Raw genomic sequence first — 25,441 nt, 5'->3', positions numbered from 1 at the left:
GTTGGATAAAGACAGATCAGAGACAAGAGATCAGTGCAGATGTTCTCCATCCTTCCAGCCCTAGCCCAGACCCTGCAGGCCCTGGCACCCACCTGAGAGAGGGGCTGCTCCGGCTGTTCTTCAGGCCCAGGCTGCGGGCCAGGCTCCCGCTGCTCTTGACGGTGTCCTCCCAAAGCCCCAGGCCGACACTGCTGCCCCCACTCTTGTCGGGCCCGCCCCACAGCGGCGCAGACTCAGATACCCACTGGTTCACGGGAGTAGCGCCCAGGCCCCCAAGCTGGTATAGATGGCAGAAAGTCAGGGTGGCCCAAATAGGGAAAGAAAGCTAAGTGGGGAGGCTTGTAAGGATCACATAGGGGGGCAAAGTAAGGATCACATAGAAGGGAGATCCTTCAGTCATACATGGACCAGCGCTCCCCACCCCACACCCAAGTCACCCTGAAAGCTGACTGGAAGGGGTTCCTGCAGGCCCCAAACTTGCAAGTCAACCGGGGAAGGGTCCAGCTTGCTCACCACTCGGTGGTTGGAGGCCTGGGCCCGCGATGACTCCCGAGGCAGAGGCTGCTTGTGCAGCTGTCGCTCGCTCTCCAACTGCAGTTCAAGCAGCGTCTTCATGGAGAGTCCTTGCTTGGCCAGGCCAGCCCACAGTGGGGGTGGGGAGCTGGGTGCAGGGGGCACTGGGACAGCGGCCACTGCCTGCTGCTGCTGCAGCAGCTTTAGTAGTAGCTCCTGTTGCCGCACCTGAACCAGTGAGTCAGTGAGGGCCAGCAATCTGGCCCCAAGCTCAGGCCCAAGAAGGGGGAGGGCTCAGCTGGGAACCCACCTGCTTGCGCCGAAACAACTCCTCTTCCTCCTGTCGCCGCTTCTGCTCCTCCTGTTGCTGCTGGCGTCGCTTCTCTTCTCGGCGCTTGCGCTCCTCCTCTTCCCGCTTCACCCTGAGCTCCACTTCTCTGCGCTCTTGGAACTGACAGTCAACAAAATCAGCCGTCAGATGTGGGGGCTGACTTCCCTGCCTCAGTTCAGCCCTTGACATCAAGGATTCCAGCCCCAGGATGCCTACTCACTTTATGTTGCAGCTGGAGTTGTTCTAGAATTGGACCCTGAGTCGAAGAGTTAATTGGTATGTCCCATAGACTGGCCTCACCGCCTGCAAGAGGCAAAGGCAGCTGCAGGAGGACGCTCAGTCCTCCTGGACTGAAGCAACCTGAGGGGTAGGTGAGCCCCTGAGCTCCCTACTCCCCCAGAGACTACTGGCTGGACACACACCTGATTGTGATGAGGCTGAGGTATGTATATCCCAGAGGGAGCCTGAATCTGGCACCGACAAAGACCGGTTCATCGTCGGGAGCAGGTTCTGGTCCCCACTTCTGAGGAGCAAAGCACTGATTCTCAGCAATCTAAACCCATCTCCCCACTTTACATATCCTGAGGGTTCACACATGCAGCCAAGCAAAGACTGCGATGTGACAGGCAGAGCAGCCCACAGACCTGAGGGGTTTGAGAGCTTGGAGCTGCTGCAGGAAGGCGGTAAGCTGCTGCTGCTGCGGTGGCGTCAAGTCCCCCAGAGCCACCTTTTCCCGGAGCCCACACTGCTGGAGGGGGCGGCTGTAGAAAGGAAGACAGGTATGAGGGGACCGCCCATATAACCCGTGTCCATCCCTACTCACAGGTCCTCCTGGGCCCTGTACCTGTTGACCAGCTGAAGAAACTGCTGGTGCTGCAGTTGCTGGTACAGTGCCGCTGCTGCCAGCTCCTGCTGCTTCTTCAGCCGCTCCTGGTCCATGTTTCCCTGAGTAAGGATGAGAGAGAGTATTCCTTGTTATGCTCCACACAACCGGTTGACATCCTGCCTCCCCTCCCTGCCTCACCCAAAGGTGGGTATGCTCACCAGCAGCGGGGGTGGTGAGGGCCCGGGGGCAAAGGGGACACGACCCCACATCTTGATCACCTCACCAAGTGGCTGGAAGCCCTCATCACAACCACGCTTCACAAGCAGGGCCATGGAGAAATAGCCCGCCTGGAACCACTCTGCCATCTCTTGTGTTGTAAAGGGGCCTGGACAGGCAGAAAGGGGGCTCTGGTCAGAAAGGTATGCCAGAGGAGCCCTGAAAGACAATGATGGTGTGCCACTACCCATAGCAGCCCCTCCTGCATGCCCCCCACTCCCCACGGGCACCTTGGATCTCTCCCTGTGGGTCCTTGTAGAACCATTTTCGGGCCGCACCATGGCTGAGAGGGAGGGCAGTGGCAGCTGCAGAGTGTCGCAGGCCCTGGGTGTGCATGGCAGCCGTGAACTGCTCCTCCTCCAGGGAGCTGTCTTGTAGGGATGCCACAAGCTTCTCTGCCTCCTGGGAGCCCAGGGAGAGAGGGAAGGCTCAATTGCCCAATCACGCAATAGCAGGACAGGGCTGGGGCTAAGATCAAGCGAGGGTGAGCTAGACACAGTGGGACGGATGGGGAAGAGCAGACAGACAACAGCTTTCTGTCCCCCTGTAGGGGAGGATCCCTAGAGCCTTCTTAGGCCCCCTGCCCCCTGCCCCCACCCAACCTGCTGCAGGTGCTTCAAGCCTTCATCATCTTCCAGATCTCCAGGCGGGCCGGGGGGTGAGCCCACTCCAGGACTCAGCTGCATGCCCCTCAAATCATCTCCTGGGAGCAAAGGAAGGTGGAATGGAGGGTCCAGAGAAAGTGCAAGACAGTCCCCTATCCACCCTCTTCTAGAAAAGCAGGCTCTACTCTAGCTCTCACACAAACAGCCTGTGCACCACCTTCCCACAAGGAAGAGGCAGGTTTTCACCACCAGCCCTTGGTTTCAGAGAAAGGGCAGCCCCAACGTCTGGCTACCTTCAGTAACTGGCAGGTCTTTCTCCACAGCATCACCTCCTTCCCCATTAGCTCCCCAGAGTGGGCCCAAGGTAGCCAATGGGGATGGAGAGCTGGACTTCTCCTCTGAAGGTGGCAGTGGGGTCAGTTCCTTCCCACCTGAAAAAGGGTAATTACCAGACTTCAAAACCTAAGAGCCAGAAGTCTTTAAAAATAGCACAAGCCCTCCATTTATGGCCAGATCTTGGGCTTCTAGGTAAAGAGTCCACCAACTAACTCTGGTCATCTTAACTAACATTCAGTAACTCAACACCACAAACTCTACTTTGCACACTTCCTCTTTGCCCCTATAATACTGGACACTGGCATGTGTCCATGGCACTGTCCAGGGCTGTATGCACAATACCATAAATTCACTACTATGTTCTACAGATTCTTCAAGGGATTTGCAAAGGTCATTTTGATCACGCTTGATTTTCATATGACACACTGCCTTTAAAATACAGCCCTGCTGTTTCTGGGTTCCTTCCCACACTTGTCAGTACCTGCTTTTCTGGAGTTTGTAAGCAGCCTTCTCCTGAAGGTGAGTGGACAGTCAGTACCCAGCCTGTGAGGGGACCCTCTGCCAACCTAGGCCAGTTCAGGCTCTCAGGCCTTCTCCTTATTCCACCCTGCAGGCTTACCTGCCTCAGCTCCCTCCTCGTCCAGCCCTTCGGAAGGCTCTTCCTCCTCTTCCTCCAGACCCTGGAAGTCAAGCTCCTGCTCCTCAGGAATAGACCCCTTGGGGCCCTTCTGCACGGGATTAGAGAATACAGTGGGAGGTCAGGGTGCAGAGGATAAACAGGCGGGAGTGAGAGGACCCCATCAGGCAGGTTCCCACCAATCTCTAATAAAAGTCTTCCCCTGGCCGCCTCATGGATACCTTGAGAGGCAAGAAGGCTCCAGAGGCATCAAAGGTGCCCATTTCTTCATCCTCATCATCCAGGCACCACTCTGGGAGCCCGTCCTTGTCATCATCAAAGCCATCAGGCGCTCGGCACCTCCGGAGATGAGAGCTGCTCCCCCCACCCCGCCCTTCCTCTTCACCACACCCTCCTCGATCCCCTCGCAAATCAAAATCAAACTTGCGACGGCGGTCCCCATGTTCCCGCCAGCCAGCCGAGCGGGGGCCACCATCTGTGCAGGAAAAGTCAGAAGGAGAATCAGTCTCCCAGTCGAGCCAGAGGCTTCTCTTCTGCTGCCCACAGGACCCCTGGGACCCCCGGCCTTTCCAGGACTTCCCCCACCCACCTCACTCAGAACACTTTTAGTTCCCTCCACCTGGCCATGAAAGCCCCCTGCATGGGATGTTCTTGCTGCTCCCCACCCCCTACAACACCCATCTACCCCAATCTCACCAGGGCTAGATGAACGCCAGCGGTCACCATCTCGCCGGGGTCCTGCCCCAAGTCTCCAGCTGCCCTCCTCCTCTTCCTCTTGCTCCTCCCGGAGAGAACGCCAGTTCTCGCTATCTGAGCGGGCATGTTCCTTCCTCGGACCAGCCCCTCCCTCCTCAAACCCGGATCGTGCTTGGGGGCAGGGGAAGACACAGTCAGCAGAGTGGCAGCCACAGTCTCTGGAAGACTCTTTCTATAATCCTCATTGACCAAGAGGAGCCCAGCTCCAGGTTCTCTTGCCCCACCCCGCACCTTCCCCAGGAAAGGCCCCCCTCACCGGGGCCACCCATTTCCATCTCCCCCCACCTCTCAATGACCTTCAGGGCCTGGAACCTCCCTCACCACTATCCATACCTCCATCCCTCCTGGCCGACTTCTCAAACCGCCTCTCGCCTCTGCAGGAGGGAAAGGTGTTGGTCAAAGGAGGACAGCTTCCCATCCCTGACTTTTGAGATCTCTGCACACCTGTCCATTCTGCTCTGAGAAGGGAGGGAGGGGATGGGGGCCTAGGAAAAAGTCAGACCTGGGAGAGAGCCCAAGGGGGCACACAGAACAGAAGGTACAGAACAAATGGGGACTAAGAAAATCAGAAGGGAAGGGCAGAGGGCAGAGAGAGCAGTTGCTGACCAAGGCTTATTTGATTATTCTCCTGCTGCCCTCCAATGACAACGACCTAAGCCTTTCTTCATGGGATCCAAGGTCTTAACCCTAGGGCTTTTCTCTGCTCTGCCTCTACGCCACCTCCTTCCAGCCTGCACCTGTCATCCCAACTCTGGCTGCGCTGGATCTCCCGGGGGTTTCGACCAAAGGCCCCGTCGCCTTCTTCAATGCTTCTTTGGTAAAAGCAACTGTCACCACGGCCACGACCTGGAACAGGAATGAGATGCACATAGGAAATTTGCCAGATCATCTCTGCACATCTTCAAACCACAGGCCCCACCACCTGCTACCCCAGCACACGTTATCAGCCCCCTACCTCGGCTCCGAGTGCTGCCCCTGCCACGGGAGGCGCCGCCTGGGGCGGGGCCAGCCCCTTTCCCCATCAGCCTCAGCACAGCCACACTGTTCACTGACAGGGAGAAGTTTCTCTGAGGAGGGAGCCAGGGGTGGGAGTGAGGACCCAGGTACCTGACTGCCCCCACCCTGTCCAGAACTGTACCCTCCACCACCTGTCTTCCCAATCCAGCCCCTCCAAGATGGAGCTCCAGTGCCCTAGCCCCACCTGCTCCTCTTCGGTCAGCGGCTCCAGTGCCAGGGGCTGCAGTGGCTCCTCCTGTAGCACCGCAGCAAATTCCTTGTCCTGCAGCTCATCTGGGACCTGTCAATCAGGGCAGGAGGGCCGAGATACCACATGCTCCTGGGAACTCTCCACCGACTAAGGACAGGCAATCGGATCACATACCCTTCCCTACACCCACCCTCCCACCTTGTTCTCCTTGACGTAGAGAGCCAGCATCTCCTCTCGCCCATATCGATAGTCAGCCAGCTTGTACTTGGGCATGGCAGGAGAAGGGGGCGGGGAGGCCACGCTGCCACCGCTAGAAAGTGCCCTCAGCCTAGAACAGGGACATAGGGAAGAAGACAGACCGGAATTTGAGCAGCTCTATTCTTTCTGGCTTTACCATGCCACCCAAAGCATATGTGACTCACCACTCGGGCCCAAAGTTGAGGGTCTCTGCTGCCATTGTGGAGCTGGGTGTGTCCTAGAGATCAGAGATGAGCAGGGGTGAGGGGACCAGGAGTTCACTCTCCAAACACCTGTGGAGGCAGAGGGGACACCGGGCTTAGAGACAGCACACCCAGATAACCCTGAGAGGATGCTTAATAGGTCCCCACCTTGGTGGGAATGTAATGGGCTCTAAAAGGACTCACCTAAACCAGCCACGTGCCACTCACACCATGAGCTAACCAGAGTCACAGCAGGGGAAGACCTAGGGGTAAGGTAGGAATCAGGGTAGCTAGGACCCTTCTGTTTCTGCAGGGGGGCCCTCCCTCACCCCAAACCCACCTGATAGCCTTACTCTGGGCAGCAGGTAGAGTACGGACCAGCCTCTCTTCAGGCAGGAGCCTATGCTGAGTGAACCAGGGCCCCAAGCTACTAGATGCTGGTCTGACCAGTGGTGCCCAGGGAGGGACCTTCACATCTGGGAAAAATCCTTAATGAGACGAGGGGAAGAAGGTGGGTTAAATTAATGGGTCAGGCGGGTCTCCCTGCCTGTGGCCTACATAATGGTGACTGTAGCCTCTACTCCTTCTCATTTCTGTCCCCCATGTTTGGTCCCACAAACAGTTAATTCACCCAGCAAAGCCTGACTGAGGTGCTGGAGGTGGGCAGAGAACACTCCAGGCACCTCTCTAGGTCTCAGCACTCTGGCTGCATGGCATGGCATTCAGTAAGGGGGTGGTTAAGGTTTGCATGGACATTCAGGACAAAGATAAAACAAAAACAACCAAACAAAAAGAAAAATCCCACTGAAACCACAAATATTCCAGAGAGAGAAAAGGTCAGTTATGGAGAGAAGGATTAGAAATTAATCTGGGAGAAAAATTACTTTCCTTCTGAAAAATTTCAGGGCTGGCTGCTTGGCAGCTAGAATCCAGAGACTCAGTTTCAAGAGAAACCCCGTACAAGGGGAGTGGGGGTGGGGGTGCTATTCCAGGGACAAAGGTGGGGCACACGTTGAAGGCTTCATGAAGGCAAGCCCAGCCGGTGCACCCATGGGCTGGTTTACCAAATAGGAACCAACACCAAAGCCCCTTCCTCCCAATCAGGAAGAATCCAAACCTAAGTAAAACGAGCCAAGAAAGGAACCAAGTTATGATGATACAAGGTGGGAAGAAGGCCCCTCACCATAAAGTCCAAATAAGCTCAGAGTTACTGAGGCTGACAGAAGTGGCGGCTTTGGCAGTGACCTGTCCCTCTAAGGACCAATGAAAGATGCTCTCAGAAGGCAGCTCATCCCTGGCGGTTCCGGGCAAGCAGGGTCTCAGGTGGCTGCGCAAGGATTCTCTCACTGGTTGGGAATAAGGCTGGACTGGAGTGCCCCCACAATGCCCATTAACTCCAAGACTCCACAACTCTGGGAAGGAAGAAGAAGGGTTTTTACCAGAGGGGCCAAGGGGCAGAGGCTCTCTGACCTGCAGCTGCATACCAGAACATAAAACTCTAGAACAGACACAGTACCCACTCCCAGAATCCCAGCATCTCAGGATGAAATGGAGCTTTTAAGACCAGCTAGAATGGGGCTGACCTCTCCCAGCATGAGCATCTCTTCTACAACTGCTCTGGCTGGATATTCATTCCTGGTGATGGAACACGATACGGCACACATGGCCGTCAGAAGACAAGTCTGTTGAAAAGCTCTTCCTTTCATGGAATGCAAGTAAGCCTCCCAGACAGCAGAGTAAGGTTACTTCTTTCAATGCTACAACCGTTATGTAATTTGGACAATGGATGAACCTTAAAGACTGTGCTAAGTGAAACAAGCCAGTCACAAAAGAACAGACATTGTATGATTCCTCTTATATGAGACTAGAGGCCCAGTGCATGATTGAATCATGCATGTGTAGGGTCCCCTACACGCTTTCGCTTTCCATCGCGGGGGAGCTGGGTGCCTGTCCGCTGGTGCACCAGGCCTTTCAGAAGCCTCTGGCTCGGTGGAGGCTTCTGAAAGGCCTGGTGCCGGAGCGGACAGGCACCCAGCTCCCCCGCTTTTGATGGTCCGAGGTGGGATGTGAGCTCGCTGCTCCAGAGGCCCCTTCTGTGCGGCAGCACAGCCATGGCGCAGACGCTGAGCTCGCGCCATCCCGAGTCCCGCCCCCTGTGCCTCCCGCTGGCCCAATCGTGGGCGTAGCGGAGTGATGGTAATTTACATATTACCATTTTATTAGGTAGGATTCCTAGAGGACTCAAATTCAAAGAGAGGAGAGAGTAGAATGGTGGGGGCAGGGATCTGGGACAAGGGGAGTTGTTTAATGGGTACAGAGTTTCAGCTGAAATGGGGCAAATGAAAAAGTTCTGGAGATGGAGGGTGGTGATAGCTGAACAATGTGAATGTATTTAATGTTGCTGAACTTTACATTTAAAAATGATTAAAATGGCATATGTTATATTTTACCACCATTAAAAAAAAAGGTTTAGCCGAGACCTGTTTGGCTCAGTGGATAGAGCGTCGGTCTGCGGACTGAGGGGTCCCAGGTTCGATTCAGGTCAAGGGCATGTACGTTGGTTGCGGGCACATCCCCAGTGGGGGGTGTGCAGGAGGCAGCTGGTCGATGTTTCTCTCTCATCAATGTTTCTAGCTCTCTATCCCTCTCCCTTCCTCTCTGTAAAAAATCAATAAAATATATTTTTAAAAAAAAGGTTTAAGGAAAACAATAAAAGGCATTTGGGGATAGCTACCACAAACTTAAGTCTTCCCCATTTTAAGAAAAACACCTCAAATTCCTTCAAACAAATCTTAGGAGAGGCTGTTCTGAGCCTCCTCCAGTTCACTCCAGAATAGCCATCTTCTAGAGGAACGAAGGAGTCCTGTGGCATGGCAGGCTGCGATGGGGAGAGGGGAACAGAAAAGGGACAACTCACCCTTCCACCCCGCCAGGGAGTGGGGCAAAGGCGGCACTCCTTGGTGCTTTCCACAGCTGCCTTTGCCTCTGTCCTGGTTGCAATGAGCAAAGTGAAGAAAAACGGCTCCCAGTGTGAAAAGCAGGATATCTGCAGAGGCAAAATGAGAAGCAGTCAGGGGTTGGGGTGGGGAGCATAGGAGCAGTTGGAGAAAAAGGCCAAGACTCCAGGAGGAGAACCTGGTCCCAGAGCTGGTAGCTGACTGGCCCTTCCTTGCCAAGCAGCATGCATGCCTCCCATAATTTCCACCCTTCTAAATAGGCATGTATCTTTCCACATGCTTCCTCGAAGCCAGCAGTTCTCAACTTGGGAGAAGAGGCGGGGAGACATGTGGCAAAATCTGGAGACATGTTTGACTGGCATCACTGGAAGGTGCTACTGGCATCTAATGGGTAGAGACCAGGGATGCTGCTAAACATCCTATAATGCATAGGACAGCTTTCCACAACAGAGAATTAGCTGGCCCAAAATGTCATTATTGCCATGGTTGAGAAACCCTCCTCTATGCCACAAGCAGAAGTAATGCCTATTCTTTGTTTATAGAGAAGAATGAAAGACCAGAGAAACCAAATTTATTGATGAAGAGCAAGGAAATAATTCCCTAATTATACTGTCCCATGAGAGAAATCTGAAACCCTGCTAGGAGGGAAATCCTTGGGAAAAAGAGGTTTTTTTTTAAAAATTATCCTGGGGGTTGGGGGGGGGGGGGTAATGGGAGAATAAGGACACATATGTAACACCTTAATCAATAAAGAAATTTAAAAAAAAATTACCCTAAGTTTCTCTATTACACACTCTCAAAGCCAAGCATTTGGATTCCTTTCCATGGAAGGGTGGGAGTCAGCAGGCAGAGTAGTGGGGAGAAGGCCTTTCCTGGCTACTAAGGATCTCCTCATAGGCTCCTTTCAACTTAGCCCCCACCCCTCACCATCTGCCTGCCTCCTCTACCAGCTCCTCTTTCTCAGGCCTCAGTATACCCTCACGCCCCTGGCATCTGAGTTATTACTATTAAAAGGCTGCCCCCTGCTGGAGTCAAGGAGACAGGACACACACTGATCCTGGGTGCTCACAACAGGCTTGAAGGAACAGGAGGGGCGCCTGTTCTCTGGGGTTCAGAACTCACAGGAGAAGGTAAAGATCCAGAGAATAGGCAGTCCCAGTACACACTAAGTTAAGAACATTACTTCCTCATTCCATCACCCCTAAAATTAGTCCCAATCCAAAGCAATGTGCCTTGGCACAGAAAGGTACCACTATTAACAGAAGTAGAATCCCAAATTCCCCAACATTTGAGAAACTGCCCAGCCTCAAGCCTGTTGGAGGTGACTCCGCCCTTTGTCAGGATGGGAAGATTCTCCCTGCATGGTAAATGAGAACTCTTTGAGGCTTAAAATACGGTGCAAGCCCTGGCTGCTGTGCCTCGGTTGGTTGGAGCATCATCCATGCACCAAAACGTGTCAGGTTCCAATTCCTGGGCAGGGTACATACATATTCAGGTTGTGAGTTTGAGCCCCCATCCAAGCACATGGGAGAGGCAACTGATCAATGTTTCTCTCTCTCTCTCCCTTTAAAAAAAAATCAATAAAAATTTATAAACACACATACACACACACACACACACACACACAGTGTAAGCCCAATCCTCTTGGCTGGTCAGCTATCCCAGCTCTATACTCTCTGAACTATCCTGACAAATGCGCAGCGTGTCTACTAGTTCACAGTTTTTAAAGCACTTTTTACACTTTTAACTCATTTGATCCCATCTGCCCACTTGCCCAGTCTTGGGCTCCAACCAGGGAAAACAAGGAGGATGGGCTGCAGCCGCCCCAGCAGGGGACCCAGAAGTCCCTAGACACTCTATCCAGACTGGAGAACCACCCCAAACTCTCAAGCATACTTTGTGAGTTTTAAGCCATTTTACATTTCTTGTTAGAATTTTTTAAATCCTTCACAGAACTGCTAGCCTCTTCTCACCTCTGCTCTAAAGTGCGTCTATTTTTTTTTCTATCCCAAACTCCAACCACAGACGTAAAATGGAGGGCAAACTGGGGTCCTTTAACCCATCAAATCACACACAATACTAACACCCCCACTGGCTGAAAAAGCCAGACGAGGGGGTCTAAGAACACAACTCACTGGACTGTAGCCACCATATGGTACCTGGATCCCAGGCCATGGCAGCAACACCAAGTCCAGATCTGCCCCAACCATTCCCAATGACATGCTAGACCTACAGTGCAGGGAATACAACTGGAGAAGGAGCCGGGGGAAGGTGCCCTGGGACCGCACAGGGAACAGTGCAGATGAAAGAACCAGAGAAGCAAACTCCCACACACTGTGAACCGCAAAGGGGGCCCGCCTGTCGGTACCCATGCCGTTTCAATTGCAGAGGCAAGTTGGGGGCTCTTGCTGGGGAGAGAAGTTCCAACTGGCACGTGAGCGGAGAGGCTGCTGATGGTTGGGAAAGCAGTAATGAGAAGCAGGAGGGGAGGACGGCCGGGGTGGCCGCAGGAGAGACCCGGCCAACAAGTACTGACTTAGCATCTCCCGGGGACAACCTGGCGGACCAGACCTGGAAGCTTACTGGGAATCCCAGTCATGACGGAGTCAGAGGTAAGACACGAGGATCTCCTTAAAGTTAACTTGAAAAAATAAAAATGAAAAAGCCAGTGTGGCGGGGGCTGCAGCCGGGGAGCTGCTGCCTCAGGGGCGACGGGCCGGGAAGCGCCCAGACGGGCATCAGGAAAGGCTAACGTGCTCCATCCCGCCGGGCGGCCGGGAGGAGGGAGACCCCGATGACCAAGCACTGGTGTCGCCGGCGGCAAGTAAATCCAGGTGAGGACCCAGCAGAGGAGAAGGCTTCCCCGTTCGCCCAAGTGCAGTGCTCGGACTTGAAGACCCGCGGGGCCCAGCTCATTCCAACACGAACCCGGAGGCACGCTGAGCAGCCTCCGGGGGGCGAGGGGCGGTCGGGTCGGCGGCGCTCGAGCGGGTCTGGCGGAGGATGCTGGCAGGGGGAGACCGGGGACCCCCTGGCCGGGTTTTGGAGGGGCCGGAGGACGACCGTTAGGAGCGCGGGGGTGGGAAGGAGGCGGGCCGGCCCGGAGGACAGCGTGCCCTTCAGGGAGGGGCGCCAGGTGCCCGGGGCGCGGGCAGCCGCCCCCCGGGAGGGACGGGGGCGCCGGAGGCCGCGCCGGGAAAGGGGCCGACAGGGGGGCTAGGAGGCGGACGCACCGGGCGGCAGCGGCCTCGAGAGCGGCAATGAAGGTCCGTGCCGGCAGCCCGCGCTCTGGCTCCGGCTCTTGCAGGCTCGGCGCGGCCGCCTCGGCGTCGGGGGCGGGCCTGCCCCGGGCCGGGGGCCGCGGCGCCGCCGAGCGCTTACCACGGCTGGCGGGAGGCGCGGGGCTCCGGTCGCGGGGCGTGGGCGGCGGCGGGCGGGCGGGCGGCGCGCGGCTGGCCGGGGGCGGCGGAGGCGGCAGGGGAAGGGGCGCTGGCGCTCCCGCGGTGGCCGCTCCTCTCTGTTTGTGTTTGTAGCAAGATGGCTGCCCGCCTCGCACCACGTGACGCGGACGCGGGGCCGCAGGGCCGCCCCCTCCGCCGCCGCCGCCTCTCGCCGCGGCCCGGCCGGCTCCGACCCACACGGCCTCGCCAGCTCTCCGCGTGCCCTGCTGGGGCGGCCTGCACGCCCGCCGCCCCCAAGCCCCCCGGCACGTGACCCGGGAGCCCGTCTGGTCACGTGACGCGGGGCTCGCGGCGGTCGGGGGGGTGGGGGTGCCCCCGGGGTACTCCCTGGCTACCCCTGACACGTGACGCTCTACCTTCGTGGAGGCCGCCGCTAGTGAGTGACACCGCCGGCTTCTGAGCAGCCAGTCGGCTTCCTCCAGGAAGCCCGCCTGTGTTGAAGGAGAGGTGCGTTTCTCAGGTGCCCTGGGATTCCTGCAATAAGTGAAGGAACCCCCTGATTTAAAACAGCCCGAGGCAGTACTGGCTGCAGAGACGTGGAGTTTTGACTGGCTCTGCCATTGACTAAGAATTGACTTTCTTTTGTCGTAACGAGGAGTTGATGTCGTTCGCGGCCCCATCCTCGGCCCCCACTCCACTCCCTTCCTGGAGTGCTGAAATAATTAAAATATGTGAATGTGAAAGGCTTTGAAAGGATGGTAACTGCTATGCAAATGTAAAATGTAGATTGACACCTCCTTTGTTTAAAGCGCTGTTCAGGAATGATTTTTCTGAATCCCTGAACCTTTTAGGATGAAAAAGTTTTGTGTGTTTTCACGATTTTCCTTGGAAGTCATTCTAGAATGTATATCCTACCGCCCAGCTTCCTAAAATAGCTGTTACCAAATACAAAATAATCCTCTTCAAAACAGGGAAAGTCAGTTCAGACTTGTGCCATAACCAATAGCGGACCTTAGGAGAACCAGTAAAGCCTTTTGTTCCTGCACCGAATCCCTTCCTCTCCCCCCCAGGGCTTCTATGCATTTGTAGTTTTAGTGTCCGTTTTTTTTTTTTTTTTCCCCAGTTCCCTTGTTTTTCTTGCAGACAGGATCCCTGCCTCTGTTGTCCGTCAAACAGGCTGGAAAATGGCAGTTGTTTAAAGCAAGGGCTCCTGTCCTGGTTCCATCCATTACCAACTGTGGCCTTGGACAAAATATTAATCTCTCTCCTCTGGATTATATAATAAAGCACTTAACACAGTGCTTGGCATAGGGCAAGTACTCCACAAATGTTAGTTAATAGCGGCTTTTGATTACACACAGTCCACAATATTCAGATTATTAACACTGTATGAAAATGTATCAACAGAATCCAGTCTTGGATCAGAATTTTTCTCCTAGAATAGGCTCGTCCCCCAACTGCCCCCCTGCTGGCCTGCCTGGTCATCCCCCAGCTACCCCCCTGCCGGCCTGCCTGGTCACCCCTCAACCAGACAGTTGGGGTATTTTTGTTTGTTTTTTTACTCAAAAGCTTTTTGCCCTAGCCAGTGGTCAGCAAACTCATTAGTCAACAGAGCCAAATATCAACAGTACAACGATTGAAATTTCTTTTGAGAGCCAAATTTTTTAAACTTAAACTTCTTCTAACGCCACTTCTTCAAAATAGACTCGCCGAGGCCGTGGTATTTTGTGGAAGAGCCCCACTCAAGGGGCCAAAGAGCCGCATGTGGCTCGCAAGCCGCAGTTTGCTGACCACGGCCCTAGCCGGTTGCTCGGTGGATAGAACGTCGACCCGCGAATTGAAGGGTCCTGGGTTGGATTCCTGACTAGGGCATATACTTCAGTTGCAGGCTCATTCCCTGGCCCTGGCCCTAGTCGGGGTGCCTGTAGGAGGCAACCAATTCACATCAGTGTTTCTCTCTCTGCCTCTTCCCCTCCTTTCCACTCTCTCTAAAAATCAATGGAAAGATATCCTCCGGTGAGGATTAAAAAAAACATTTTTTTAAGCTTTTGTTGTTGCTTTTTGTTTGTTTTTTAACTTTGCTAGATTGTGTTCTGGGTAGTTGGAAGTTAGCAGTCTAACTTCTGAATGAGTGAGGTCTTAGCATATCTTATTATTAACTAGAGGCTCAGTGCACGAATTTGTGCACGGATGGGGTCCCTCAGCCTGGCCAGCGATTGGGGCCCAATCGGGCTGTCTCGCCCAGTCCTCGATGGTGGCCGATGGGGGCCGGCCGGCTGGGGAGGAACCACAGGAGGGGTCCAGAGTGTGTCTGGGACGTCTTGCCCAGTCTCAATCTGCTGGACCCCAGCAGCAAGCTAACCTACCAGTCGGAGCATCTGTCCCCTGGTGGTCAGTGCACATCATAGCAACTGGTTGAGTGGTCGACCGAACAGTCGGACACTTAGCATATTAGGCTTTTATATATATAGACTAGAGTCCTAGTGCATGAAATTCGTGCATGGGAGAGGGAAGGGGTCCCTCAGCCCGGCCTGCACCCTCTCCAATCCGGGATCCCGCAGGGATGGGGCCTAAACTGGCAGTTGGATATCCCTCTCACAATCTGGGACCACTGGATCCTAACCACTTGCCTACCTACTGGCTTGATTGCCGCCTAACCCCTCCCCTGCCAGCCAGATGGCCCCCAACTGCCCTCCCCTGCTGCCCTGATAGCTCCCAACTGCCCTCCCCTGCTGGCCTCATGGCCCCCAACTGCCCTCCCCGACTGGCTCATGGCCCCCTAACTGCCCCCCTGCTGACCTGCCTGGTCGTCGCCCAACTACCCCGCTGCTGGCCTGCCTGGTCACCCCCCAACTGTCCCCCTGCCGGCCTGGTCACTCCCCAACTGCCCCCACCTGCTGACCTGCTCGCCCCCCAACTGCCCCCCTCCCAGCCTGGTCACCCCCCAAGTGCCCCCCCCCCCCCCCCCGCCGACCTGCTTGCCCCTATCCACCTATGCCTTGGCCCTGCCACCATGGCTTTGTCTGAAGGACGTCCGGTCTCCCAGTCTCCTGGTCTAATTAGCATATTACCATTTTATTAGTATAGATTAGCAAATGTGAGATTGTAAATTATGGTGGAGAAATGGTACATGGGCAAAGGGACCTCTGTGCACTGGGAGCAAGCAGTAGGTGACAGTGGTGGCTTGTGCTGAGCTGAAAGGAAGGGCAAGATTTAGGTACATTTAGGAAAAGTGGGCATCCCCTTGAGAATAGTGACAATGCAGGCTGATGGGAGAAGAGGACCTGGATTGCTAGTTAGACGAGAAGTGAAGTGAAATTTCAGTTCAGGCCTTGAATGCTACCATGGAAATGGTTTTGATCCAAGTGTAGCACTCACTAGATGCAGTGAGTCAAGAAGAGCAAAACTGCCAATGAGAATGAAAAAAAAAAAAAAAAAAAAAAGAGCAAGACTGACTCCACGGTATAAAATTGGAATGATCCCCCATCATTCCTGTGTGCCAATCTGTGACCCTGGGCAAGTCCTGTCCCCCGACTGTAAAATGGGAACCAACCGTGGTGCTGATGATAACACTATGGAAATGAATCCTATAAGCTCCCTCTCTGAGAAAGGAAACTATCCTACCTAATAAAATGGTAATATGTAAATTACCATCACTCCGCTACGCCCACGATTGGGCCAGCGGGAGGCGCAGGGGGCAGGACTCGGGGTGGCCGGGGTAGCCGATTGGGCCAGCGGGACGCTGAGCTCGAGTCCCCAGCAGCGGCGCGCTCAGCGTCTGCGCCATGGCTGTGCTGCGGCACAGAAGGGGCCTCTGGGGCAGCGAGCTGACGTCCCACCGTGGACCATCAAAAGCGGGGGAGCTGGGTGCCTGTCCGCTCAGGCACCAGGCCTTTCAGAAGCCTCCACCGAGCCGGAGGCTTCTGAAAGGCGTGGTGCACCAGCAGACAGGCACCCAGCTCCCCCGCGATGGAAAGCGAAAGTGTGTAGGGGACCCTACATGTGCATGATTCAATCATGCACTGGGCCTCTAGTATCAGATAACCTCTCGTGCAGTATTAGAGGAAAAGTTTACAAACAAATCACTTGGACATAAAATATTTTTTATTCAGATACTATGCTGTAAAATGTCTTGGTCTGTGTTGTTTTAAATTTGCAAGCTTTTGAACTAAACAGAGATTTAGTTAGATGATTAATCTAGATGAAAGGAAGGTCTCAAATAAGACTAAACAGCCAAGGGGGGGCTGGGTGGAGGGTGATGGGGGGAGGGGAATAGGGGACATCTGTAATACTATCGTCAATAAAAAACAAGCTTTAAAAAATAAAAATAGAAGATTCATGCCCCACAAAAAAAAAAAAAAAAAAGACTAAACAGCCAAGCTCTGCCTTTTTTCCTAATGGAAGATTCCTCTGTGGTGTTTACCTTCAATGAAATGTTTTAGGTAAGGACCATCTTAGTGTCAAAGCAGCTCATTACAGAGCTTGGCTTCACCCAACTAATTGTGAACCTTTATATTTATCTGGATGTCAAAGTTTGGAAAACATATTTTAGATAACATGAAAAGACACACAACTTAACCGCCCTAACCGGTTTGGCTCAGTGGATAGAGCGTTGGCCTGCGGACTGTAAGGGTCCCGGGTTCGATTCCGGTCGGGGGCATGTACCTTGGTTGTGGGCACATCCCCAGTGGGGAATGTGCAGGAGGCGGATGATCGATGTTTCTCTCTCATTGATGTTTCTGGCTCTCTCTCCCTCTCCCTTCCTCTCTGTAAAAAATCAATAAAATATATATTAAAAAAAAAAAAAAAAGAAAAGACACACAACCGTTCACAAATTATCCTTATTTTTAATTATCAGACAAAATGGGCTTTAATTTATTGCATTCAGAATTAGTTTCTACTAAGTTCTTTGGTCCACCAAATGTAATTTCTTATCAAGTGACCCACATTGCTAAATCCACTGGCCCAGTATCATATGTGGCCTCTCAGCAGCATATGACAGAATCAATCACTCCCTCCTCCAGAAAATGCTTTCTTCACCTGGCTTCCATACTCCCTTGGATTTCCTCCTATCTCACTAGCTGCTCCTGAGTCCTTTGCTGGTTCCTACTCTCCTCTCCTATCTCCAATGACTTAGTCCTTCTAGACCTCCTCTTCGTAATAGGAGGAACTACACAGGATATGAGTCCCACTGCTAGAAATTCTGTCTCAGCTTAGCCATTGCTTCCCCCAAGGTCTTATTGGCTATCTCCCCTTGGGGGTCTACCAAATTCCTGTACTTTCTCCCCACTGGTCATACTATTTTTCACATCTAGTTTGCCTTCCACACTAACTATGAGCTGCTTAGCATGGTATTCTATGATGTTACCAGTAATCCAACCATCTAACAGGGCTCCTTGATCCCACCTTTATTGCTGAGTAGTATTCCATGGTGTGGATGTACCACAGTTTTTTTTAACTATTCTCCTACTGAAAGACACCTGGCTTGTTTCCAGTTTGGGATATTATAACTAAAACTGCTATGGACATGCGTGTACAGGTTTTAAATGCTCAGGAGAGTTCTTGCTGGGTCATATGGTGAGTATATGTTAAGCTTTACAAGAAACTGCCAAACTGTTTTCCTAAGTGGCTATATCATTTAACATTTCCACAAGTGGTATATGAGAGATCCATACATATGTATGACAAGTTTCTCTGCATTCTTGTCAGCACTTGGTATTGTGAAAGATTTTTATTTTGGATATTCTAATAGGTGTGTAGTAGTCATCATGGTTTTAATGGCTAATGATATTGAATGCTGTATGTGCTTTTTTTTGGCATCTTGATAGTATCTCATCAAGATTTTTGCCTAGCCCTAGCCGGTTTGGCTCAGTGGATAGAGCATCGACCTGCGGACTGAAGGGTCCTGGGTTCGATTCCAGTCAAGGGCACATGCCCAGGTTGTAGGCTCAATCCCCAGTAGGTGGTGCGCAGGAGGCAGATCATCAATGTTTCTCTCTCATCATTGATGTTTCTATCTCTCTCTCTCCCTTCCTCTCTGAAATCAATAAAGAAATTTATATATATTTTTAAAAGACTTCTGCCTGTTTTCTAATTCTTGAATTTAGAGTGTTCTATATATATTCTGGATACAAGTCCTTTGTCAGATATATGATTTGCAAATATTTTCTCCCAGTCCGTGGCTCCTCTTTTCATCGTATTAATGTGCTCTTTCACAGAGTAAACGTTTTTTTAATTTTGGTTGACACAGTTTATCAATCTTTTTGTTTAATAATACGTGGTGCTTTTGGAGTTGTGTCAAAAAACTCTTCACCTGACCCTATGTCGTGAAGATATTTACCTATGTTTTCCTCTGAAAGGTTTACATTTTATATTTAGACTTATCATCCATTTTGTGTGAATTTTTTCCATAGAGCTGAGGTTCAGTTCTTTGCCTGTTTGTCCAATTGCTTTAACACCATTTGCTGAAAAGACTTTCTTTCCCCATTCAACTGATTTTACACTATTGTCAAAATCAGCTGGCTGTACTTGTGTGAATCAATTTCTGGGTTCTCCGTTCCATTTTACTGATTTTTGTGTCTATCCCTTGGCAAATACCACACTGTCTTGATATTGTGTTTATATTTTAAGTATTAAAATCAGGGAGTATGATTCCAACTCTTTCTTTTTCAAAATTGCTTTAACTTTTCTTGTCTTTCCATATAACTTTTACAACAAACTTGTTTAAATCTGCAAAAATTCTTGCTGGGATTTTCATAGGAATTGTATTAAAGCTGGAAATCAATTTGAAGAGAATTGATATCTTTACTGTTAAATCTTCCAATACACAGACATGGTATAGCTCTGTATTTACTTAAATTTTTTATTTTTTTCATCAACATTTGTAGATTTTTAGCATCTAGATTTTGTAGGTGTTTTGTTAGATGTATATGTAAATATTTCTCCCACCTCCCCCATCTCTGCGGTAACTATAAATGGTATGATTGTGTTTTAAAATTTAGTTTCCAATTGTTTATTGCCAGTGTATAGAAATACAATTGATTTTTTTAAAAATATTTTTATTGATTTATTACAGTGAGGAAGAGAGAGGGATAGAGAGTTAGAAACATCGATGAGAGAGAAACATCGACCAGCTGCCTCTTGCACACCCCCTACTGGGGATGTGCCTGCAACCAAGGCACATGCCCTTGACCGGAATCGAACCTGGGACCCCTCAGTCCGCAGGCCGACGCTCTATCCACTGAGCCAAACCGGTTTCGGCACAATTGATTTTTTTATATGTTAATCTTGTATACTGCAAACTTCCTAAACTCATTTATTAATTATAAGTTTTTTTATAGACTCTTGGGATTTTTTATGTATATAATCATGTCATCTGCAAATAGAGACAGTTCTATATTTTCCTTTCCAATCTATATCCTTTTCTTGCCTTATTGCATTGGCTGGAACTTCCAAGAATAAGAGTGGTGAGAGAAGACAGTCTTTTCAAAGAAAGGTGGCCATGCCCGGCCTGAGTGGTTCAGTGGTTGAGTGTGGGCCTATGAACCAGGAGGTCATGGTTTGATTCCGAGTCAGGGCACATACCAGGTTGCTGGCTCAATCCTCAGTAGGGGTCATGCAAGAAGCAGCTGATTGATGATTCTCTCATCATTGATGTTTCTTCCTATCTCTCTCTCCCTCTCCCTCTCCCTCTCTGAAATCAATAAAATAAAAACAAAAAGAAAGATGGCCAGTCTTTTACCATTAAGTATAATGGTAGTTGTAGGTTTTTTGTAGATGCTCTTTATCAGGTTGAAGAAGTTTCTTCTATTCTTTGTTTGCCTAACATTTTTTTTAATCATAAATGGAATGCTTAATTATGTTAAATAGTTTTTCTGCATAAATTGAAATGATCATGTGAACTTTTTTCTTTAGACTGTTAATGTGATATCTATCTATCTATCTATCTATCTACACACACACACACACACACACACACACACACACACACTTTATTTAAAAATACTTTACAGCCCTAGCCGGTTTGGCTCAATGGATAGAGTGTCGGCCTGTGGACTGAAAGGTCCCAGGTTCCATTCTGGTCAAGGGCACATGCCCAAGTTGCAGTCTTGATCCCCAGTAGTGGGTGTGCAGGAGGCAGTCAATCAGTGATTCTCTATCATCATTGATGTTTTTTTCTCTCTCTCTCCCTTCCTCTTTGAAATCAATAAAAAATATGTTTAAAAAAATACTTTACAGACATGGGTGCTTGAAAAAGCTCTTTAGTTAACTGTATATAAATGAAAAAAATTAATAAATAACATTAGTACAACAGACCTGAACATGAATACACTGGCAAAACAAATGGACTTAAAATGGAAATGGACCTTAAAGCTCTGCTGTTTTCTATAGGAATATTTACCTGCTGTTTTTCTTGTTTTTTACAAGTGAGAAAGATTAAATACTATGAATATAAAATGTCTTATATTAATGACACACTTTTAAAATAGCCAACAAAAATCTCACCTACGCTTTTTGTTTAACTTCCACACTGATGCACAAAGCGAGGCCCTTTGTCCTGGAGAAGCATCAGCTCTCCGGCCCCACCCAGGCCAAAAATGTTAAGTCACAAATTAGGAGAACCTTAGAGAGAACTGTTTCTATCTCCACATTCTTTATTAGTTAAAGGCAGGGAAGAACTGAGAAAAGGGAGAGAAAAAAGTAAAACGCTATTACATACAAAACATTTTTTTTTTTTCCTTTCCCCCCTGAAACCTAGTGGTCACAATTCTGAAGACAAACTCTTGGTCACAGTTCTTGCTGCCTTTTCCAGGGAAAACTCAATCCCCAGAGAGGGCGCTCACTGCTTAATGCTCTAAGTCTGAAAGCTTCCAACAAAAGGGAGGCATAATGTGATAGATATGTTGATTGGTTTTCTTATATTGAACCATCTTTGAAATCAGCTTCACTTGGTCATGGTTTATAATTCTTTTTATATATAATAGTCCCCACTTATCTGCTGGGGATACATTCCAAGACCCAAGTGGCTACCTAAACACAGATAGATAGATAGATAGATAGATAGATATAGATATATAGATACTGTGTTTTTCTTTTATTTTTTAATCTTTATTGTTGAAAGTATTACATATGTCCCCCTATTGTCCCCCATTGACCCCTTCTAGTCCGCCTCTGCTCCCATCCCAGGCCTTCACCACACTATTGTCTGTGTCCATGGGTTATGCATATGTATATGCATACAAGTTCTTTGGTTGATCACTTCCCACCCACCCTTCCTTCCCCACCTTCCCACTGAGATTCTGCTATCTGTTCTGTGCCTCTTTGTCTCTGGATCTGTTTTGTTCACCAGTTTATTTTGTTCATTAGATTCCACATATGAGTGAAATCATGTGATACTTATCTTTCTCTGACTTATTTCGCTTAGCATAACACTTTCCAGGTACCTCCATGCTGTCTCAAAGGGTAAGAGATCCTTCTTTTTTACTGCTGCATAGTATTCTATGGTATAAATGTAATACTCTATTTTTTCTTATACATACATAGATTTTCACTTAAAGGAAGCACTTTATGGCTTCTCTTTGGCATATCTGAATTGCCAGCCTCACTACTCTTGCTCTTTGGGGTCATTAAGTAAAATAAGGGCTACCTCGACAGTTGATCTGATAACTAAGATGGCTTCAAAGTGATTAATGGATGGGTAGTTTATACATTGTGGATATGCTGGACAAAGGATTGAATCAGGAAGGCGAGATTTCATCACACTATTAAGAGCAGCACGCTGTTTCAAACTTATGAATTATTTCTTTTTAAAAAAATATATTTTATTGATTTTTTTTACAGAGAGGAAGGGAGAGGGATTGAGAGTCAGAAACATTGATGAGAGAGAAACATCAATCAGCTGCCTCCTGCACACCCTCCACTGGAGATGTGCCCACAACCAAGGTACATGCCCTTGACCGGAATCGAACCCAGGACCCTTCAGTCCGCAGGCCAACACTCTATCCACTGAGCCAAACCGGTCAGGGCACTTATGAATTATTTCTGTAATATTATCAGAAGCCCATGTAACATTATCAGAAGCAAGTTGACCATGGGCAACTGAAACCTTGGAGAGTGAAACCAGGGATAAAGGGAGACTACTGTTGAATTCAATTTGCTAACATTTTGTTGAGGATTTTTGCATCTTTGTTCAGGAGAGATGTTAGTCTGTAGTTTTCTTCTTTTGTATTTGCCTAGTTTTGACCTCATAAAATTAGTTGGGAAATGTTCCTTCCTACTCTGTTTTCTGAAAGATATTGTGTGTATAATTCGTGTTATTTCTTCTTTGGTAGAATTCACCAGTGAAACCATCTGGACCTAGATATTTCTCTTTCTAGAGGTTTTTCTTAAAGCTATTGATTAAATTAATAGTTATAGGGCTATTCAGATTATCAATTTAATCTTGGGTGAGTTTGGTTGGTTGTGGTTTTCTAGGAATTGGTCGATTTCACCTAAGTTGTCAAATTTATGTATGTAGAGTTGTTTGTATTATTCTCTTAGTATCTTTCAGTGTATGAGAGATCTTTAGGGCTATTCCCACTTTCATTTCTAATAATCAATTTTATTTATCTTTTCAAAGCTTCTGAGTTGAGTTTCTTTATTGTCTTTCTATGTATCATTGATTTTTGCTCTTTATTATTTCCTCCCATCTTATTGCTTTGGCTTTATTTGGGTCTTCTTTTTCTAATTCCTTGAGGTAGAAGCATAGATTATGCTTCCCTTCTTTTAAAAATACTGAGCTGTTGTTTCAGAGTACTCCTTGGTTCCCGGAAGAACTATTGGTCCATTAAAACTCAGCTCAGGTGTCACTTCTGAGGCAGAACAGGGTTGTAGCCAGCCTTTCCTCCTCACCTACCTCGCCCTCCCTCATTACCTTCCAAACTGGTGGTTAATGAAAGAATCTGAAGGTAAAAAGAAGAGAACTATGGGATTTAACTAGTGCTGGGAGTTCTTTCTAACCTGCAGTAAAATAAGGTTAGACTCCACCCTAGGCAACTAGAGAGTGGTCTGGGGGCCATAAAAATTCCAACTCACTTATGTAGGCTTCCAGTTTACCAGGTTATATTGGACTTCACAACTGCATGGCAAGACAGGAATTACCCCATTTGAATGATGGGAAAACTCAAGCAGAGTAGTTCGAGACCCCCAATGCAGGTCTAACGCATTTCCAAAGGGAACTCTCCAGAAGCTGCACCAATCTGGGCAGAGAACTTCTCCCCACTGGTCTTAGGGAGCCAGGAGCACCCCGCCCCCCAGCGCTTCGCCTTGCCCTGCCCGCTAGGGGGCGCACGTCCCTTCTCCCAGGTCTCGGGAAGCCACCAAAGAACCGGTGGATGATAGTTGAGGGGGGTGAGTTAGCGTACCCCCAGGGAATCGTGAAACCTGGGCCTCATAGCTTGGATCCTCAAGGGTGGGCCCGGGGTCAGGCCGGCAACAGGCATGGGAGAGGGGCAGGTCCCCGTGAACTGCAGGGGAGTCCAGGGACGCTGTCCTCTGTCGAGGGCCACCCCTCACCATTCAGTGCCCCCCTCCGTATTCGGGCCGCAGGGACTTTGGGCGAGAGTTCAGTTCTGTCAACTCTGTCACGCCTCCTCTGACCAGAGGAACTGCGATGGATGCCGGAGCCCAGCCTTGTCTTTAGGCTCCTTGGCGATCCCATTCTTCTGAGTTCCCTGCATTCCCTGCTGTCATTGCAAGACCCTCACCCGCATTCTTCACGCCCCTAGAATAGCCGCGTTCCCCACCGCCCCCACAAGACCCCTCTCTCACCCCAGGACCCCTCCGAGGGCCAGGAACTTGGTCTGGCCCGGGGAAGCTGGCCGCCTCCTCCTCTGGCTTGGTACCCGCCCCCTGCCCCCGGGCCCGCCTCGGAGACACGTGGTAGATCCCGTCACGCCCGGAAGCCTCGCGTTACTCAGACTCCTCGCGCGGGGGCTCGAGCGGCTCGGGACTAGGGGCGGGGAACACGGAGGCCGGCGAGGCGATTCGTGCATCTCGCAGAGGGCCGGTGTCGCCCGCGATCTGGCGTTCCTGTTGAGCGCCCCTTTCCTTCACTTCTTCGGGTCTGGGGTCCTGGCTGCACCCTCCATTAGGCCGGTTGGCACCACACGTAAGTGACCTGGCAGGGGAAAGGGCCGCGTATGCAAGGAGGCCGCCCTGGACCGGAGCGGGGAGGCACGAAAGAGTCAGGGAAGCGGGTGGTGGAGGGGCTTGAGGTTGGGGGCGATGTAATGAATGAATGGAGCTGGCGGTGGAAGATAGGCGGAAGCTCGGGGGTCATGGGCGGGGACTGAGGCCGGAAGCGAAGAGGGGCACTGAGTGCGCCCCCTCCTGGTTACACCTTTTGGACAGGAAATGGAGTAGAAAAGTAAGCGAAGTCGCTTGTCACCCCTCGCTGATCTTGTCTCTCCCTCGCCCCTCGGCCAGGGCACGCCACATGGCAGAAAACCGAGAGCACCGTGGGGCCGGCGAGCCTGAGCTGGATCCAGTGGAGTACACCCTTCGGAAGCGACTGCCTCACCGCCTGCCCCGGAGGCCCAATGACATTTATGTCAACATGAAGACTGACTTTAAGGCCCAGCTGGTCCGCTGCCAGAAGCTGCTGGACGGTGGGGCGCGGGGTCAGAACGCATGCACTGAGATCTACATTCATGGCTTGGGCCTGGCCATCAATCGTGCAATCAACATTGCCCTACAGCTGCAGGCGGGCAGCTTCGGCTCCTTGCAGGTGGCTGCCAATACCTCCACAGTGGAGCTTGTTGATGATCTGGAACCAGAGACTGATACACGAGAGCCGCTGACCCGCATCAGAAACAACTCGGCCATCCACATCCGAGTTTTCAGGGTCACACCAAAGTAATTAAAATGAGTCTGGCTCACTTTATCCAGCCACCCTCAGCTAGGCTCAGGTATGACTCTCCTTGTACTGAGTGCTGTCATGGACCTCCTGCCAGAGTCAGGAAAAGCCTGTCTCCTCATAGCCCAAAGGATTCTGAATTGAGAGGGAAAGAGTGTCTCTGGTTGGGCCCAAGCACTAGGCCCTCCTGAGTCTTTGTGGTCTGTAACCAACCATTGTCCTAGACAATAAAAAGTGTCGAGTTGTGTTAGCGTCCATTCA

General features: G+C 50.6%; 2 protein-coding genes across 5 annotated transcripts in view; one reads left to right on the top strand and one right to left on the bottom strand.

Annotated features, from left to right (window-relative positions):
- GIGYF1 (GRB10 interacting GYF protein 1) overlaps nt 1-12,342 on the bottom strand; it is a 15,359-nt gene extending 3,017 nt beyond the window's left edge. Inside the window, exons 1-25 of the mRNA XM_054714884.1 lie at nt 12,118-12,342; nt 8,845-8,973; nt 7,111-7,339; nt 6,281-6,415; nt 6,132-6,190; nt 5,910-6,017; nt 5,686-5,815; nt 5,482-5,577; nt 5,236-5,347; nt 5,018-5,126; nt 4,614-4,654; nt 4,221-4,391; nt 3,746-3,999; nt 3,507-3,615; nt 2,845-2,982; nt 2,549-2,649; nt 2,177-2,348; nt 1,889-2,055; nt 1,689-1,789; nt 1,489-1,605; nt 1,267-1,367; nt 1,065-1,147; nt 824-964; nt 514-741; nt 93-277 (exon numbers count right to left, since the gene is read on the bottom strand). Of these exons, the coding sequence (XP_054570859.1) occupies nt 93-277; nt 514-741; nt 824-964; nt 1,065-1,147; nt 1,267-1,367; nt 1,489-1,605; nt 1,689-1,789; nt 1,889-2,055; nt 2,177-2,348; nt 2,549-2,649; nt 2,845-2,982; nt 3,507-3,615; nt 3,746-3,999; nt 4,221-4,391; nt 4,614-4,654; nt 5,018-5,126; nt 5,236-5,347; nt 5,482-5,577; nt 5,686-5,815; nt 5,910-5,944 (2,591 nt within the window). The 5' untranslated portion in view covers nt 5,945-6,017; nt 6,132-6,190; nt 6,281-6,415; ... (1 more) ...; nt 8,845-8,973; nt 12,118-12,342. The remainder of the gene's footprint in view (nt 1-92; nt 278-513; nt 742-823; nt 965-1,064; nt 1,148-1,266; nt 1,368-1,488; nt 1,606-1,688; nt 1,790-1,888; nt 2,056-2,176; nt 2,349-2,548; nt 2,650-2,844; nt 2,983-3,506; nt 3,616-3,745; nt 4,000-4,220; nt 4,392-4,613; nt 4,655-5,017; nt 5,127-5,235; nt 5,348-5,481; nt 5,578-5,685; nt 5,816-5,909; nt 6,018-6,131; nt 6,191-6,280; nt 6,416-7,110; nt 7,340-8,844; nt 8,974-12,117) is intronic.
- On the top strand, nt 11,399-25,441 carry POP7 (POP7 homolog, ribonuclease P/MRP subunit). Of its 4 annotated transcripts, none has more exons than XM_054714885.1 (2): nt 11,399-11,496; nt 24,751-25,441. In XM_054714885.1, the coding sequence occupies exon 2, from the start codon at nt 24,761-24,763 to the stop codon at nt 25,181-25,183; it is 423 nt and encodes a 140-aa protein (XP_054570860.1). In that variant the 5' UTR covers nt 11,399-11,496; nt 24,751-24,760; the 3' UTR covers nt 25,184-25,441. The 4 variants fall into 4 exon arrangements, with proteins under 4 accessions (XP_054570860.1, XP_054570861.1, XP_028001045.1 ...); XM_054714886.1 differs by lacking the exon at nt 11,399-11,496 and adding an exon at nt 11,595-11,718; XM_028145244.2 differs by lacking the exon at nt 11,399-11,496 and adding an exon at nt 12,431-12,792.

The sequence above is a fragment of the Eptesicus fuscus genome, chromosome 4 (assembly GCF_027574615.1).
Source record: "Eptesicus fuscus isolate TK198812 chromosome 4, DD_ASM_mEF_20220401, whole genome shotgun sequence".
Taxonomy (NCBI): Eukaryota; Metazoa; Chordata; class Mammalia; order Chiroptera; family Vespertilionidae; genus Eptesicus; species Eptesicus fuscus.
The sequence above is the reverse complement of the archived record's forward strand: the minus strand, read 5'-3'. Positions and strand labels throughout refer to the sequence as shown.